At 43.4% G+C, this 19,623-nt stretch overlaps 1 protein-coding gene across 1 annotated transcript; it reads left to right on the top strand.

Moving 5' to 3' along the window:
* Positions 1–8,811: 8,811 nt before the first annotated feature.
* LOC118086188 (uncharacterized) lies at positions 8,812–17,674 on the top strand. Its single transcript, XM_060275259.1, has 5 exons — positions 8,812–8,816; positions 8,922–9,226; positions 11,094–12,074; positions 14,207–14,376; positions 16,478–17,674. Exons 1-5 carry the CDS (start codon positions 8,812–8,814, stop codon positions 17,672–17,674), a joined length of 2,658 nt encoding a protein of 885 aa, XP_060131242.1.
* The last annotated feature ends 1,949 nt before the right edge of the window (positions 17,675–19,623 follow it).

The following is a 19,623-nucleotide window of genomic DNA, read 5'->3' as shown; positions in this document are numbered from 1 at the left end:
GTCAATCATTTGGAGAAAGCTATACTGTAGCTCCAAACCATCCACTATATTTCTCCAGTACCAACCCCTGCCAGCCAGTTCTCCATGGTAATTTCCAGGAGTATATTTGCAAAAATTTGTTATAATATTTATTATTTATTCCCCAGCCACTGTTTCACCAACAGAAAGACATTTGGTAGCATGAATTTAAATAAATAGAAACTAACCAGGCATGTGGTTCTCCTTCAGTTTATGGAATGATAAAAACAAAATAATGATGCCTCTATAAATTTCTCTCTTGATTGATGTTTATGTTTAAATATTTTTTCTGCATCTTCACTTTTACATTGGCTATGAATGCATCGTCACAGGAATGTATCCCATGATATTACACATTGTGTTGCCATGAAAAAGGAGTGAACATAGGAAACTACTCTATACTAAGTCAGACCATTTGTCCATCCATCCCAGTGTTGTTGACACAGTCTGGCAGTGGCCCTCCAGGGGTCCAGATACAAGTCTTTCTCAGCTGTACCTGGAAATACCAGTGACTAAACCTGAGAGCTTTTCTGTGCAAAACACATGCTGTACCACTGAGCTCCAGACTTTCCTTATATGATAGGAATGACTGGATATACATGGAATGAATGGGAAGATAGGGACACTATGACAATAACCTCATTGCTGATACAGTATTGAATTAATGAAACACCATTAGATGCTCAGCTTTACAATGAATATAAAACCATTCTAATGCAAAAGATTAATTTTCAATAAAAAGAATACAGCAAAATTGCAACCTGATCTATGCACCAGAGTACACAGTATAGCAACAGAACAGAGGTGGGGAACCAGTGACCCTCCAGTTGTTGTTGTTGGACTGCATCTCCCATTAGCCCCAGCCAGTATGGCTAATGGTGAAGGATTAAAGGAGCCATATCTGGAGGGCCACTCATTCCCCGTCCTTGCAACAGAATATTCATATAGGTAGAGCAAAGGAAAATCCTGTGTGAGACATAAGGGCTCCTAATAGTGATGAGCAAAATAAACCAATGTAGATAAGTTGGGTAACATCACATATACTACATTTGTTACATTCATCAGCTGCCTCTCACAAAATTAATATGACTAAAGTAATAGATATGTCATTCACCAGAAAGAGACAAGTGCAGTCAACTGTAGAGCACAGGTCTTTCAGTTAGCTATGATGGCTAAATGGAATGCCCATGTTCAGCTATATGCCAGTTGTTTGAAGGGACAACAAAAAGGGAGGGGTATTGCCTTCATGCCCTGCTTGTGGGCCTCCCAGAAGTATCTGGCTGGGTTCTGTGGGAAACAGGGTGGTCTGTTCCAGCAGGAATTTTCTTAGACTTTACTGCTGGTGAGGGGTGTGGCCTGCAAAGAGTTCTAACTTCTATGGCCCGTATAGAGAAGCCTGGAGGGCTGCATGTATTCAGGAATGGCTATAGTAATCATTTACCTATATATTTTGGTGTCCATTCCTCATCGGACTCAGAGGACTCATTTGTAGTTTTAGGAGGTTGCCGTGCATGATACATAAATGTTGGTTTAGGTGTAGGAAGACCTAATAAAAAATATCAATTATAAGATACAGTACTATAAAAGTTGTTGTCTGCAAACATCTTATTGAAAGAATGCTTCCAGAAATTTGTCTTTGTTCAGCTGATGTCAAATGCCAATACTGCAAAAGACAAAATATGGTACTGTATTGTGCTATGGGAAAACCAGATCCTTCCCCACTCCCCAGAATCTGTATCCAATGTGAGAGGCTTCAGATCACTTGCCACATAGTATACCTAGCCACAAGTTTTTGTTAAAAAGAGAAAGTACTGTATCAGTGAAAGACCAATCTATCCTCTGCAGTCCACAACATGGGGGAGGTGTGGGGAAAGGAGACAAATGTTTCAATGGTATCTTACAGAGCAATTTTAACAAACTCAAAAGTCCTATTGCTTTCAATTGGGGTCTACACCCAGGAAAGTGGATTAGATTGCAGCCAATGTGCAAATTAACTGATGCAACCCAGTAACTTAATCAAGCATATCAAGTGAAGAAAAGAATTTGAATCCAGACCTCCCAGGTACAATTTCAGTATTATTTCTAGTTCCATACTTCTTTCATTAATCTCCCTTTGCCTTCTCTACTAGTCCTAATTCTACCTACAGAGTTCTAAATTTTAACCTTTTTACAAACATAGTTAATATATGGTGTAGTTGAACTGAACTTCGGGCTGTAACCATTGAGAGGCAAATAGATACCAGTATGTTTTAGCCCTTGGAAGCCTGACAGTTATACTTTTAAATACATGCTAAAATATATGCTTTGCTAACTTTAACATGTCACATAGATGAACCCTCTGAAGGTTAGTACTATTTGATAAAGGTAAAATAAGGTGCTAGAATGAACAATTATTCAATTGTTCTTCAACTCAGAGATCTTATTGCAGCTAAATAATCCATACTCCTTGCTTAATTTTCAGTAATTTCTCTCACCTAATTGAGTCATAAACTCATAGTTCTCTTTCATATTCTTATAACGAATTTTTTCCCATTCTCCCATTTCAGCCCATTGCTCTTTAGGGAAGTAGATGGCCAGCCCTTTAAAAGTATCTTCAGCCTAGTGCACAAGAAGAAAGTGGGTACAGACACATAATATCATGTGTTTAAATGTTTTACTTATAAACAATCACTTTACAAGCAAAGTGAAATCAATCAGTGAAAATATACACTTTAATCACACACATAAATTTGCACACCAATTGATGGGTATAACAACAAGCTAAGTTGATGGGACTGCTCTTGAAAGTTCAGTTGTTGTACAAGCTGAGCAGCTGCCATACTTTACCATGTCCCTGAGCCAGATCTATTTAAAGCAAAATTTAGCTATGGCTTTCCTGTCCAGTCTGCACCCAAAGTTTCCAAATTGCATGGAAATTCTACACTACTTTGCCAACTTTAAATGATTGCTTCAGGATATCAGGCATGGGCAACTACAGATAGTGTCATGTGACTGTAGCATGATTGTCAATGTAGCCAAGGTTCCCATCTTTATGGGCCTCTCCAGCAAGAACTGAGCTACACGTGAAATCTTATTATTTACACCTCTTAAATTATATATTATTTCCCCATTATTTTTATTTAATTAAAACATTTGTATGTGACTTCCCTAAGAACCTAAAGGTGGGCAACAGCCGCACATCAGAACAAATAAAAGCAAGCCTGCAAAATTGCTAAAAGCAGCAAGTCTTCACTTGCAGAAGCATGCCACGTTTTAGGATGGGAGGTCTCTTTACGGGATATTTGCTTACTCCAAATTCCTCACCTTGGGCTTCTGCCCCTTTTTCTTATGGCTCGGCTTTTTTACCCTCTCCGTAGAACCCCTGCCTCCGCAACTGTTCTTTGGGCTACCTAACCCCGTCCTCCCCGTCTCAACACTTTTTGTAAGAAGAAAATCAGAAGGAGGTGGTGCCCCACTGGCTCCTTTCTCCAAGGGCTCTCTTCTCAGATCCCTGGGATCATTCTCCATGAGATCTCCCCCACTGGGAACAGGCCATTCACCCTCAGTTGCCCTCTTCCCTGGGGTTTCATTCTTGTCAGATGCCTCTCTCCTCATCCCTCCGGCTTCTCCCCTGCTGGAACTACCTCTGCCCTCCTGCCCTTGGCATTCATCATCCCTGACCATCTCCTGTCCCAACCCCTGAGCTTCTGCCCCAGGAGGTATTTTTCCCCACATTCCCTGGGCTCCTGCCCCAGCTGGCATTTTATGCCCTCTTTCCTGGGCTTCTGTCCCAGTGGGCATCTCAGCTCCAGATGCCATTTCTCTCCCCCTCCCTCAGTTCCCAAACTTCAGCCCAGTTTATTAATCTCTCCCTCCTCAGTCTCCATCCAGCCAGCCAATTTCTCTCTTCCCTTTTCTCCCTCAGCCCAAACTGGGCATTTCCTCATTTAATCTTGGGGAGGGGGGGTGAGCCCTAGACTTTGGGCTTCCCTGCTCTACACGCAGCGAGGGAACTGTTTAAACTTCGCCCCTCTCTTAAATCCTCCCCGCCACAGCCGAGGCTTTTCGCTCAGCCCCTCAGAGCCATCTCCTTCCTTCAGCGAGAGGGAAAAGGCGCCAAAAATCGCGCAAGCCAATGAGCGACAGGAGCTGGTGGGCTGCAGCCAATCATCGGGCAGCGCGGGAAATTTCTCTTTTTTTTTTACAGCTGTTTCACCGCCAGGTTGCTGCGTTCGTTGGTGGTGGTTGTTTTTTTAACCTCAGGCGGGGGGGGGGGGAGTGTAGAAAAGCGGAGAATCTTCTTTCCTGAGGCAAATGTCTCCTAGTGTTGCAAGGAAGGGAATCCACGATTTAATGGGAAATGAATACCAGTCGCAGTAGTACTAGGGGGGAGGTGATCTCCAGAAAGAGCTGATAGAGGGAAGCTGGAAACCAGAGTTTGAAGTGAACCTGTCACAAAGGAGGGCATGCCTCTGAGCACATGCAAAGTACATTTCCCCCTTGCCACTGAGTAGCCACCACAGGCAGCACCCCACACATCTGGGACTGAGGAAAAGCCAGCATAATAATAATAATAATAATAATAATAATAATAATAATAATAATAATAAAGGCTTGAACCCCATCCATTGGATTGTGTTGCCCCAGCCCCTTTGGGCATCTCCAATAAAATATAAAAACACATAGAAACACCAGACATTACAAAAACGTCCCCATAACAGGGCTTATTTTTCCAGATGTCTGCAGGAAGTCCCATCTAATGGGAGGACTTCAATGATGTGATTGATTTTAAGCTTTTGGAGCTGTTTCCGCTGCTTTTTCCATTGCGTTGCCATACATCCAGTGCCGTTTTTACACGCGGACACCAGGACATGTCAAGTATTTTCCTGACGTATGATGAGGCTAGCTTGAAGCTATGACCCACGTGCTTTGCTTTTTTGTTTTCAGAACAGGCACAAGGAGCTGTATTGACTGAAGCACTCTTCGATAGGAGGCCAATAAAAACACATGGCTCTTCTGTCTTTAATAGTTAGGTAGAAGAAAAAGCTTCAGCAGGTGTAAGGTTGCTCAAGCCTGCGGCATCATGAAGTGACCATCTGGGCCAGCTGAAATTTCTCTCTGTCACACAACTCTTAAAAGCACATGGCACTATCACATATTTCCAGAAGCGTGAGATTGAACCATAGCTGTCAACCTTCCCCTTTTCTCAGAAGGAATTCTATTCAGAATAAGGGAATTTCCCTTAAAAGGGGGGGGGGAGTTGACAGCTATGGGAAACCTTTATTTAGCATTATCTCAAATGGCCACTGGGTGCCACTGCAGCTCCACCGACCAAACAGAGGAAACAGTTGGGGAAGGTTTCCCCTTCATCTGTGGCCCATCCAAAGATGGGTAGGAAAAAGCCCCCTTCCAAGGTGCTTTTTAAAGTCACCGCTTTGTAGTGAAAAACAACTAATGTCTTCAGTTCCAGCACTGATATAGCATTCATCCAGCAATTTGCAATGACTAGTACATCCCACTTAAGGAAACTACTTAAGGGAACTGGTTTGCCCCCTCTACCATTTACTAACAAGAACAAGTTTTAATTTGTGACATGACTACCATAGCTGCCAAGTTATCCCTTTTTTAAAGGGAAATTCCATTATGCTGAATAGGCTTCCTCGCGAGAAAAGGGAAAACTTGGCAGCTATGATGACTACCTCCGGTTAAAATAATTAGATTCCTCCCCCCCTTAAGAATAGGAATATTTATGGGTAGTTGCATTTTTAAATCGGTAGTGGTTGATATTGCTCAAAAACAGTAGTGATCTGAAGCCAAGCCACCTGCCTCACAAGATTTCCTATTTTTCAGGGTGCAATTTTCAAGGTCACTGTCACCCTTATGCTTAAGGAATAAAATTCTTAAAATCTCCCTTTAGAAACTGTGACAGTGAGCATGGCAAAGGGCCAATAAAGATATTCTTAAGCAAGGGGGTTAATTGCACATGATCACAGATAAACTTTTCCACTCAGTGCAGTGAGCATAATGGGGACTGATTTCAACACAAGGAAGATACTACTATTAGCTGGGAAAAGAAGGGGGTGCTCATGAAAATATGATTTCCTTATGACTTTGTATGCTCTAGGGTGGGATGGCAAAGCTGAAGGCTACATCTGGCCCACAAAGCTGCTTAGAGCGGTCAACAAAGCTTTGCAAAATCTGAACTTTTTCTAAGGCTAGACCCCAAATGAATTCATTGAAATAATCACAGTACTTTTGGAAATAAGCCATTAAATGTTTAAAGGACATTGCTAATGTAATACTGCAGGATCGTCTGTAAGAAGGAACTGATGAGGGCATTGTGATTTCAGAAATTGTTTTGGAGCATTATCAGGCAAAGACTGAGCTATCGCCATAAAAAGAGAAAGAACAGAAGCTAAACAGGCCCACTGAAAGATTAATGGATCTGAAAATTAATCTCAGCATTATAACCTTTTGTGGTCTCTTGAATAAAATATTTATTAAATACCCTGGATGGAGGCTCTGAATTTTTATTACTATAGTGATAATAAATTACATTCATCATTGTATGTAAACAAGGCTTCCATTGTTCAAATATTGATATCTAAAGATTAAACCCCCTAGACAGTGATGTTCAATTTTATTAGTATAGTTGGCCAACTCATCTTAGCAACAGCCAACCATGAAACCTTTTTTTTAAAAGTTGAAATCATTCTGGAAATAAATTACTAAGGAATATACATATCCTGTATGAGGAATTATCAAAACCCTAAATACTAAAAACTTTTAAAATACTATGATATACACTGGGCTAGATTTTAAAAAAATAAAATTAAACAGGGATTGTTGCAAAATCAGATAAGGGATTGGCTCAAACCTTGCTTCCAGTGTCCTGCATTCCAATATGAGATGCATCATAAACCAAGGAGGTTTTTTTTTTAAAAAAATAGTTTATTATAAATATTTCCATCTTGCCAATCCAAACATAATTGTGCTGTAACAGTAAGGGTAACAGCAACACAAGAGCCCATATTTTCACAGTCTGATAACCTAAGTAATTTCCCTTCTCTGCCTCTCTTTCAGTTCACTACGGGGAAAGAATGATAAGTGCTCTGGAATGACTTTTTCCAGATGATTGCATTTGAATTAGGGACCTAGGGTGCTTTCACAAACAGCTCCAAAAGCACCTTTTAGCCTCTCTCACCTGCTATCTATGTGCATGTGTACAAGATTGTAATGCACACTGCAAGTAAAAAAGCAACATGGACAAAAAAAATATGGTTCACAGGACACAGGGAAAGTGTTTAAGAAATCTCATCCTTTCCCACACCTTTGATCAAATTCCCAACCTTTTCCTAGTGGGGAAACATTTTCAACCCGAAGGCAACCATCCTTTATAGGGAAAATTCCAAGGGCTACATGGCACTGGTTGGTCAGGCCAAAAGCCAAAGTGGAAAAGCAATGAATGTAAATTTTACATTTTTACAGCAGGCTTATTTCTACACACACACACTCACACACCCCTCTCTCTGTCTTCCATCCAGACAAGCAAGGAGCATCACCAAAGTGCAAAAACGAATTCTAGCCGGGCAAAAATACTCAGGGATGTAAAGCAGAGCTGGTGAGGGTTGTGACCTGGACAGAGAGGATATTGCAAGGCAGGATGTGTGTGGCCTGGGGACAGTCCCAAGGGCCAGATAGATGCCTGGGAGTGAGAGACTGCATTTCACCCCAGGTTCCCTGTTACCTGAGCTAGAATGTAAGCATACATAGAGAGTCTAGTACATGCAAAGTTATTAACTGTATTAATAAAATATTTGCAGCATGGGTGTAGCCAGGGGGGGGCAGCTGCCCCCTAGATCAAGTAAAACAATAGAAATAGCTAACTGACCAATCACATTGGTTATGCCGCCTAACAAAAATCCTGCCCCCCTCCCCACAAAAATCCTGGCTACGCTAATGATTTGCAGTGCTTGCCAGTTATTCAGTACCTTGCCATTCAGTGGGCAGAAAACTAAATGGTGCAAACAGGTTTACTGCTTAGTGAGCAGTTGGGCAGACTACTGCCTGCACACTTTTCTCCACATGTAATCTCTTGACCATGAGTTGAAGGTTTCAGCATGGGTCTCCCGACCCCCCCCCCTTTTTAAAGAAAAGCTTAGGGAAAGGGGGCAGACTGCTACAAGCCTCAGCTATAATCATAGCTGCCAAGTTATCCCTTTTTAAAAGGGATTTTCCCTTATGCTGAATAGGCTTCCTCGCGAGAAAAGGGAAAACTTGGCAGCTATGGCTATAATTACAATGCAAAGAGGGTATGTCAGAAGATGCACAATTAGGAGGGGGGGAAGCTGTACCTATAGAAATTCCCATTGTTTATGAAGCAGAGAGGCCTGTCCTGTTTTGCTTGTCAATATTAATTCACGAGGCAGAGTGATAATGAGGCTTGGTGCATTGTGAATCAAGTTTGATAAATGGTTTGTTTTTTCACTTGGCAGAAAAGAAGCCGCCCCTAACAAAAATCCTAGCTACGCCCATGGGGGCTCTGATTTAAGTCGGCAATTATTATTATTATTATTATTATTATTATTATTATTATTATTATTATTATTATTATTATATTTATTTGTATCCTGCCTTTTTCCCGATGGGGAAAATGATGTAAAAAATGAGATATGCTAAATGCATGGGCGTGGTGGTGGGGGCATCGATAAGAATAAAAGTGTAAAGCTAAACATATACCGTACAAATAATTACAATAAATAACAGCATCTGGATAATCTGATTTATTTGCTTTTGAGGAGGAGGTGGATAGCAATGGGGTGAGCCATTTGGGTGACTGAAAATGAGCACCTAATAATTGCAGAACAGCCCTTTGCCAAGCCGCTCCAGCCCCTCAAAAGCGCATCTTCACCTGTCTCACCCAGGTGGTACAGGAGCTTAGCGACCGATAGCTTTCTGCAGCCAATCAGCACAGAACTGCGCCGCGTTGCGACCAATCCACGCCAAGCGGGGCGGGGCGCGGCTAAGCCCAAGGGCGGGAGTGGAACGTGGGCTTCCGTAGCTGCTCGGGAAGCGCGGGAAAAGAGTCTGAGAGTCGCCTGGGAGCTTCTCGTGCTTCGGGCAGCCGCATCGGAACAACCGCCTCTGCACGAGGGGAGGCAGGCCGCCAGCAGGCCCGGGGGTGGTGGGTGCTTGCCCCGCCCATCCAGCTTCCGCGAGGGAGGCGTGAGTGAGCCAGTTAGGCGGTTGGAGGAAAGAGGTTGTTGGGGGCAAGATGGAGGGTTGGAAAAATTAGGGTTTAAAGTGTGGAGAGGGGGAGATGCCATAAGAGGAGAGGTCTCTCTTCGCTTTTATCCGTTTCCCTTGTTGAGATGCAGCAGAGTCCCTGATCAGTTCCACTGGTGAGTAAAAAGGGCAGTGTATTTTCTCAGAGGCACTCCTGTTGTTGTATTCGTCATTTTTTTTAAAAAGGATGGGCCTTGGGTGGTTGCAGTTCTACCCAACTGTGTGTTCATTGATATGAGCAGCCCCAACCTTTGCCCATTCATTGCAGTGGGTCTGCTCTGAAGTAGGACTAACATTGGACTCGGCCCACATACTCTACAGCTGCATTCCAGCAAGCCCATTTTCATTTCTCAACCCTACGGTTGGTAGGTGTTAGGTTTTGGTTTTCTGTTTTTTAAAAAAATCTACTGGCTATTGATGTAAATGTGTACGGTACATATTTAAAATTGCATATTGCCTGGTGCTGAAGTTGAGATGGACAAAAAAAAAGTTTGCCAAGAAAAAAAGAAAACAACGCCTACCCAAGGGCACAGCAGAATGACCGACACACCATAATTTGTTGAAAGACCTCTCTGCCTGGAATTATCTTAGCTGGTTCAGTAAAAACAATACTCTTACTCTGAATTTATTTTTGACACTGGGAGGGCTAGTTAGTAACATGTGGTGTTTGATTAAAACTGCAAAGGATTTTGTAGCATCTTAAAGGCTAGCAGCTTTATTGTGTTATAGGTTTCTGTTGATTAGAGTCTACTTCATCAAATATGTGATTTATGCATACCACCACTTCTGTGGGTATATAGGAACATAGGAATCTACCTGGTACTGAGTTAGACCCACCCATTGGTCCATTTATCTCTCTAAACTGGCCTTGGCTTTCCAGCATTTCAGATGAGAACATTCCCTGCTCTATCTGGAGATGTCTGGAACTTTCTGCATGCAAAGCAGTTGCTCTACCCCCTAAACCAGGGGTTCCCAACAAAATTTTCTCGAGGACCCCTCATCGAGCCGCTATTGTGACAAGGACCCCCATTAATTCCTAATCCTAAAATTAAAAAGTGAGAGCCAAATTAAGAGTCTTTTTATATTTTATATTTATACGTTTTTTACAGTTCTTCCTCTTCATCTGTAGGCCTTTGTCGTTTTAACAAACCACTTTTTAACCAACGGCCCATTTTAAATTACGCGAACTGTAGCTTCCGCGAAAAACAACGCTTTGTTTACAAACACTACTGTTTTGCAAAGAGGCAGCGCGCGCCAGGGAGGAGGGAGGGGAATGGAGAAGACAGGGTACCTGCGCAGTAGCGCACAAATGAAGCCGATGCGCGCAAAGCATCTTGGGGAGGTGAGCGTTAGTAGAATGCGCGTGCTGCCTCTTTGCAAAACAGTAGTGTATGTAAAGGGCCACCTAACGGCATACAGCAGAACTACTGCCTCTATCTAATTCTAGTTTTGCGCTAGACTCTGCTCATGCAGAGTGGCCAAAACAAAAAATCTGTTACCATACGAAATATATTTAATATATTTTTTATTCTAATAGCATCTTGCGGACCCCTCTGGCATAGCTCGCGGACCCCTGGGGGTCCCCGGACCACCTGTTGGGAACCACTGCCCTAAACTATGGCCCTACCCTGTACATGTGTGTATAATAACATACAAACTCATGCCAGCCCACAGACAAAAAACAAGGGACGTAGGACTGTTGGGACAGCGGCTTTAGCCGCAGTTTCATATCTGTTACTTTCCCAGGTGAGAATAAGAATCTAAACATAGCATCTTGGGTGCTGTTTTCAATTGTATCTGCTTATTCTCAGGAGCTCCTTTCAGTATGAATTCTTGTGGCAAGGGAGAAGAAAGAAAGCAGACTTTAGCCAGCTCTGGCTTACCCTGTTCTTCCCATCACCTGAGAGCATCCCCAACAGAGCATCATAGTATCGAGGAGAAATCTGCCAGGGTCAAACGCCGCCGAACAAGACGAGAGCGCAACTATGTCAAGTTTGGCAGAAAGGTTACCGATAGGATCCCAGAACAAAGGCCCAACTGCAGGACGCTACAGAAGACGCTGCCCCCTTTCTGGAGCTCCCAGTTTAACACCTGTGCTAAGTCAACTCCCATCAGACCCATCAAAGGCAGCTGTGTTGCCAAACCTCTGATTATAACGCAGAACAGACTCTGTCAGCCCTTTGGCATGTTTAACAGGGAAGTGAAATCAGTTAACATAGAGAGATTGTTGAGCCCCAGAGCTGAGCAAGAGGTCTTGGAAATCACTCCTATACAAAGAGACAGTGGCATGGAGATGCTGCTGGAAGAAGAGATCCAGCCCTGTGACGCTGATCAGAAATCTGTTCCCAGTGATCAGTTGAGTTGCAGTGGAAAGGACCCACGTGGAGTGAATAAGGATTCTACTTCGCTCACACAGCAGCCTGTGGCCATTCCAGGTGCATCCCAGCCTTTAGCTGCACCTGCGGTTGTGGAGTTCAATCAAGAGGATTTGGAAACTGAACCTTTTCAGGGCAATGCCTTGATGGATTTGAATGAAAAGGAAAACGTCCCTCCCATCCCCACAGCAGAAACTGAGTCAGGCAAAGGCAAATCTCCAGTAAGGGAATTAGCCCAGGACCTGCAAAAACTCTTGGACCTCAAGGCAGTATTCCCTGGGCGTAACTTAATCAGGGAAACACGTCAGGCTGTTATCAATATCCTGCTGGAACAGAAGAAAACACTCCCAGATTTATCTGCCTTGGCACTGCTCAAGAAGTCTGCAGGTGGTTGTAACACTGACACGGCCCATGCAGGTAAGGGGCTTGTTGAGGCTACAGCATAAGTATGAACTGTGTCAAGCTAAGTATGAGCTTGGCTCAAGCTAAGCAGCTCTTTGGCATGCAGCATCTGCCATAAATATTGAAAACTAGCAGTTTGTTGAAATATTGCAATAGTGAAAACAGGAAGTGTAGAAGCCCTGCTTTTGCTTTTGGCCACCATTCTTTAAAGACCACACAAGCAAGTGATGAATGGACTTTAAAAATAAATCCTGCACTTTCTGAGATGTTTTCCTTCATGGGCTTCTCATCGTCTTTCATATTCGGGGCTGGGCTGGGGAGCTTTTTCCTATTAAGGGCTTATTTCACATGGAAAAGGTTAGATGGAGGGGACAACTGATGGTGAGTGGAGTCGGATCCTATGATGGTAGAAATCTGAACCCAAATTGAGCACATTGTAGGATTGCATAGCACACTTTCCTTCTCTTTGCCCAATCTCTCCCATTTGTTTGGGCTTTTTCCTGTTCACCTCTCCACCTCCATTAGCACAGGGTTTAGCTGACACTAACAGAGGCCTCAACCGATAGTTGCAGAAGGCTGCACTAAATTAGCCTACAGCCAGCTTTAAAACTTTTCATGGTGGCCCAGACCTCCTTCACTGCTGAAGGCAACCTGAACCCTCCTTTACTGTTTAGGGAGCTAACCACAGCACTATTCCAGATTTAGGTAGGTAGCCATGTTGGTCTGACGCAGTCAAAATATATATAAAAATTGTCCAGTAGCACCTTAGAGACCAACTCAGTTTGTTCTTGGTGTATAAGCTTTCGTGTGCATGCACACTTCTTAAGTTACACTGAAACAGAAGTCACCAAACTCTTATATATAGTGGGAGGGTGGGTTTTTTTCAGGAGGGTGGGGTTTTTTTCAGGAGGGTAGGGTTTGGCCTGTCACGCCAAAGGATCTGACATCAGGAATCACAAGACAGAGAAGCCAGTAGGAGAACACTTAAATCTCCCTGGACATTCAATACAGGATCTCAAAGCAGCTGTCTTATTACAAAAGAATTTCAGAAACAGACTTGAAAGAGAAGCTGCTGAATTGCAACTTATCATTAAACTGAAAACTATGGAGAGGCCTGGTCTTAATAGAGATATTGGATTCCTGTCTCGTTACATATGCTAATCATCATACTATCCCTTGGTTTTTCCTGTAAGACTAATTACAGTCATCAACAGGCTTACCATACCCATTTAGTCAATCACCCATCTCCTACTACCCTCCTGGAAAAAGCCCCACCCCACCCTCCCACTATATATAAGGGTCTGGTGACTTCTGTTTCAGTGTAACTGAAGAAGTGTGCATGCACACGAAAACTTATACCAAGAACAAACTTAGTTGGTCTCCAAGGTGCTACTGGACCAATTTTTATATATATTTTGCGGCATTATTGGCAGTGCTACGCAGGGCAATGGTGTTGCTCTGTAAATCTGGGTCTCGCTTTACTTGAAAAGGTTCATTGGATCTCTTTGCATTATCAAAACACATTACGCAATGTACTAGAGTAGTAGCTGCATAATGAAAAAAAGATCATTTTGAGAAAGTGAGGTTTCCCTTTCTCAGCTATGGCAACAGAAACTTACAACTTGTCAGCCCCCCCCTCCCCACCCCATGTTAACCTGTGGAGGGAGCTGGTTCGCTTGAACCTCATTTCTGGTATTTTGTGGGGGATTAGGCTACACTCATTGAAAATCCTTGGAACGTACTTGATTTACTTATTACGTTGTATTTTGTCAAGAAATCAATTTTTAAAACTCTGGGGTGAATCCTAGCATTGCTCCATCCTTTATCCCTTTTTGCTTTTACTTCCTGATACAGTATATCCTTGTCTGTGACCATCGTTTCACCCTCAGCCACTCCAAAGTTTATTCATCCCCTGGATTTCTACCTCTTCTCCCTCACTGTCAAAATATAGACAGTAAGCTTCTCGCTGCAGGGACTTGTCTTATTTTACTTTCCACCTCTCCCTACCCTGCTGCATTACTTTGCACAGCATAATGGACTTGTATGTCCTCCTCCAGAAGGACACATTAACTGTGCCCTTACTCACATTTGTAAGCTTTTGATTCCACATGGGATTTTGTGTGTTCAGTTGTTCTGTCCTCCTTCAGATTTCAAGAGCCCACCTGACAGGGACCAGAAGGAGTTGCTATTGGAACAGATGTCTAGCAATGGCAGCAGATACTCTGACCAGGAGATTTCTCTGAAAAAGCGGAGAGGACAAGCACAATTCTTCCCGAGTAGCTTTTCTCCCTGTCCTGTACATACAGTTATAAGAATGGTGAGCATCAGAATGCATTAGGATAGTTCGAAAGGTCAGGTTGGTTTGAAAAGAATGTGTTTAAACACTGGGAAGGTGGTATTATTATTACTATTGTTATCATCATTATTACTATTAAATTTATTGTCACTTTTCCTCTGCCATGGCAATTCAAGGTGACTTCTGGAAAGCCACAAAACAAAACCCACATACTGTAAATACATTAAAAGCAAGTGGGGAAAAATACATTAAAACATTCCACATTATAGATGTATTTGAGCTGTAAAAAATATTTTTATTTATTTTCTTACATATACTGTACAGGGTGAGTCTTTTAAAAGAAGCCCCGTGGAACATGTGTACTCTGTATCTACGGGGCCTCTTTTAAAGGACTTACCCTGTATATCCTGCCTTCCTTCTGTGGAAGGAAGGAAACAAAAGTGGTGTACATGTAGTAATCATAGAATTATAGAGTAGGAAAGTACCTCAAGGGTCATCTAGTCCAATCCCTTGCAATGTAGGAATCTAGAGTAGATCATAAATGACAGATGACCATCCAACCTCTGTTTACTAACCTTCAAGGGAGGAGAGTCCACTGCCCTTGGTGGACCTGTCAAACAGCTCTTACTGTCAGAAAGATCTTCCTGATGTTTAATCGGAATCTCCTTTCTTGGAACTTGAGGCCATCTACCCTCCAGAGCAGGAGAGAACAAGCTTGCTCCATTCTCCATGTGACAGCCCTTTAGATATTTGAGGATAGCTATCATATCTCCTTATTTACCAGGCTAAACATAAAAGAAATGAGATTCATCTGGCACAATTTGTTTTTGAGAAACCCATACTAGGTCTTAGCAATCACGGCATCCTTTTCTAAGTGCTCACAGACCGACTGTTCAGTTTTTTTTGTTCTTGGACCATTCCTGGTATCGATATCAAGTCACTCAAACCTTCTTGTCCCCAGGAGGATGGTGGCCTTTTGTGCCTTCAAACCACATTCTATGAGTTCCAGGTTTAAGTGTCCATTTAAGAATGGCTTCAAGACCACACCCCGGTTTTTATGCCCATGTGAATATGCAGTGTGTGAAGCAGCCCTAAGGTGCCGCAAGCAAACAGCTGGAAACATCACATTCCCTTAAGCACTTTGGGCTGATTGCCCTAGGATTGCCTTTACAAATAAATCCATTGACAAGTAGACAAACCCAAGGAGGATGCTCAGTTGCCCTCTCACCAAATCCTTTGCCAAAGAACATTGCAGGTCAGACTTCCATGCTGTTATTGTTCTAGGATGGGAGGTTAATGGTACCTAGACTAACTTCAAAACCTGCCAAATAATACCTAAGCCTATTTCATCCAGTTGTTCCCAAGCATTTACAGAAGGTTATATCGCGTCAGTGGAAGCGGGTCGCGCTGTGGGTTAAACCACAGAGCCTAGGGCTTGCCGATCAGAAGGTCGGCGGTTCGAATTCCAGTTACGGGCTGAGCTCCCATTGCTCGGTCCCAGCTCCTGCCAACCTAGCAGTTTGAAAGCACATCAAAGTGCAATTAGATAAATAGGTACTGCTACAGCGGGAAGGTAAACGGCATTTACGTGCACTGCTCTGGTTCTCCAGAAGCGGCTTTGTCATGATGGCCACATGGCCTGGAAGCTGTATGCCGGCTCCCTCGGCCAATAACGTGAGATGAGCGCCGCAACCCCAGAGTCGGTCACAACTGGACCTAATGGTCAGGGGTCCCTTTAGCTATATTGTGTCAGTAGTTTTTATTTGGGGGGCCCACAGTGGGTCATACTCATCTTCTGATCCAGAGATCCTACACTGTTTCACCCCTTTTATCCAGCTACCAACCTCAAAGTCCAAGAGCCGCAAAGCTCTACTGGGTTCCAACCCACCATCAGGAAGATGTCAATCTAGCCTTGATCTGTTGTTGTTTTTTACTTATCCCAGAAGCCTTTAGAATTGGCTTAGTGTGGAATGAATCAAAATTAGCCTTAGAAGTTGAAATGGAACATTTGTAGGAGCATGTCAGAAGTATATACATTCCACTGAGAAGCAGAGATAATCTGTCCCTATCTAATCATGCTCTTTCCTTTATCTTGCCTACTTGTTGTTGTTTCCCTGTGCAGGCAGAAGAGAAGACCACCCAAAGAGAAGACTTCAGATCCTTTGGTGAGCCACAGGCACTTAGCCAGCACAGCTTTCACTTGACAGCAGTTCAGCCACACTCCCATCTTTCATCTGCACCTTCCCAGCATGTGAATCTAGCCAGGAGCTGCTTCGCTTCAGAGGAACAACATCTTTTGGATGATGGTTTATTCAGAACTGCTCCTTTATTCAGAACTGCTCGGCGTTGGGAGCAAGGACTAGGGGAAGCCTTCTGTGAGGCCAGAAGCAGGCAAGAGAGATCTGAAGTAGCCAGTAGACTACACACAAAGAAGCGTGCTTCCAAAAGGCATTGCCTGCCTTTTGCTACCTATGATTCCTTGGGTTCAGTCAATCTGAGCATGGATGGCAAAGGCTCCGGCCATTACTTCTTGACTGATCCTCAGCAACATTCCTGTGTCTCTGAATTAAGCCCAGATCAATGGAATTTACTAGAGATGGAGCCCGCTCCATTCCACAGCCTGCATCCTTCGCAGGAGCCGTGCAGTTACCAGCCTCTGGAGTTGGGGCTCAGGCCAACGGAGAGAGCTGCCTCTGAGTCTCAGACGTCATTTGATGTCTTAAGAAGTATCTGGAGCCCTAAAGCGCCCAGTAAGGGAGCCAAACTCCCCGTGTCCCAAGCTCTGGGATACCCTTGTCTGGCTCACCAGCCAACCACTTCCAGAGAGCTGAACTCAGAACAAGGGCAGCCAAATGAGTTTCTTCAGCTGTACAGCATCGTCCCTCAGCAGCAGTGCTCTTCCTACAGGCAAAACCCTCAGCAAGACAGATATATGCTCAGCAAACACCCACCACATGGGACTGGGTTGTTCTCTGTACTGGCACAACCCAGAGCCTTCTGCCAGAAAGTCTCTGTAGAGCAAGGGAGAACCTCAAATAGTTACCACTTCTGCGGACTGGCAGAGGTCTCCGAAAGAATGCAAAGAAACAGAGACAAAGGGTGCTCCAGATCCGGGAGCCAAACTCGTGATCTGAAGCGGCTGCTTCAGATGGAAGAAGCCCAGCAGCAGCTGCAGTTTTTCCAGCAGCTGCCTATGTCGTATTTCCCCCCCTCTGAGGCTCTGGAGAACAGGAACTCCCCTGACTGCGCCTTGCAAGGCCATCTGTTGGGACAGTCCACCCCGGAGCCCTGGGCTTTCCCCCGAATGAAGTTGTACTGAAAGGGTGTGGGAAGCCAAATTTCTGAATGTGAGAGGCTTGGGAAATGAGTCGATGCTTGATTGGTATGAAAAGGAAAGCCAAGGTGATGGCCTGGAAGGGCCATTTGCTACTTTTTACCTAAAATCACAACACACCTCCCCAAGAATCCAGAGAACTGTAGTTCACCCCTCACAGAGCTACAATTTCCAACACTTATAACAAACTACAGTTCTCGGCGTTCTGTGTGGTGTGTGCGCAACCACACACTCGGATAGTTCTGTGATTTCTTTTTATTTAAAACACATTTGTTTTAGGCCACTTATCAGGCACAAAACTTTTTTCTTACTATTCCAGGTATGACAGCCCATCCTTTACAAACATGAAGCATAGGTTTGTCGTCTCAATATACCGTACCCAACATGACACATGGGATAAAGTCACCTGTTTCCATTAGATTGCCATATTTCAAGAAAGTAAAACTGTTCCTTCGCTTTTTCTTTTTTTAAGCGAGAGAAGGAAATTAATTGAGGTCTCGAATGTTTTGCTAGTGTAGGAATAAAAATAAATCTGAATCATAAAAGTTGAATGTGAAGTTCTTTACTTACCCCTCTGTGCTAACTTTACATTTTGCTTCGGATTATGCTTGTGATGCTATTCGCATAGTTCCTTCTCTATATGAGCTGCACCCTCTTGGGATCGTGAACTGTTTTTTGGCATATGTTGTTTTGCTTTTGTTTGGTTACACTGATAACATTGCTGAAAACATTATTGGGAGGGAGAAGGGCCTATCAGAAAATTTATACTATAAAGAAACGAAAGACATTGCAATAGTTGGTACCTGCTTAGTTACTAACCTCCACATGAAGAATCCTGGAGGCAAATGGCCATTCAGGAAGGTACCGACTTATTTCACTAACCCTTTAGGGTTCTATATGCCAGCAAACATATAGTTACGGTAGAGGTGATCTGGTCAACACTGTGTATGTAGACTTCTAAAAGGCTTTTGATGAAGTACTTCACCAAACACTTATCCTAAGTAAGCTTAGCAATCAAATAATGGGATAAAAGGAGAGGTCTCTTACAGAAACAAGAAGGAGAAAGTAGGAATGGACAGTTCTTCCAATGGAGGGATGTAGAAAGTGGAGTCCGATCCCCGCCAAGGATTGGTATTGCAACCTGCACTTTTTAACTTGTTCATAAATGGTCTAGAGCTAGAGGTCAACTGTGAGATAGACAAGTTTGATGATGATTCCAAATTGTTCAGGGTGGTTAAAACAGAAAAGAGACCGTGAAGAGCTCCCAATGGACCTCTCCAAACTCAGTGAGTGAGCAGAAAAATGGCAAATGGAAATTCAGCGCAAGCAAGCGTAAAGTGATGCACATTAGAGCAAAATACCCTAATTTCGTATGTGCACAAATGAGGTCTGAACTGGCAGTGACTGCGCAGGAGTGAGACCTTGGGGTTTTAGTGGATAGCTCAGTGAAGATGTCAACCCCAGTGTGCAGCAGCTGGGGAAAAGGCAAATTCCATGTTAGGGATCGCTAGGAAAGGCATCAAAATGAAAACTGTCAATATAGCGCCGTTCTGAAAACCAATGTTGTGAAGCTGAATTTGGGGGGAAATGGGACAGGCAAAAGGAAGTACTTCACAAAGTTCATAGTGAAAACTATGAAATGTGTCCCCCTCAGGTTGGCGGATATACTATATACTATGCTCTGCCTCCATGGTTGAAAACAATATGCGACTGCGTACCCATTGCTGGAAATCTCAGGTGGGAAGTGTCCTCAGGTCCTGCTTGCCTGCATCAGGTTGATCCTTGTGAGAACAAGATGCTGGAATAAATGGGGCCTTTGGTCTGACCCAGCAGAACTCGTCTCATGTTTTAACTGATACGGGGTGCATATTCCCAATATTTCCAAAAAACCAATGACCCGAAATGAATTGGTGCAGATACACCTAGATAATAGT

This window comes from Zootoca vivipara, chromosome 6, assembly GCF_963506605.1.
Source record: "Zootoca vivipara chromosome 6, rZooViv1.1, whole genome shotgun sequence".
In the NCBI taxonomy this organism is placed as follows: domain Eukaryota; kingdom Metazoa; phylum Chordata; class Lepidosauria; order Squamata; family Lacertidae; genus Zootoca; species Zootoca vivipara.
The sequence above is the reverse complement of the archived record's forward strand: the minus strand, read 5'-3'. Positions and strand labels throughout refer to the sequence as shown.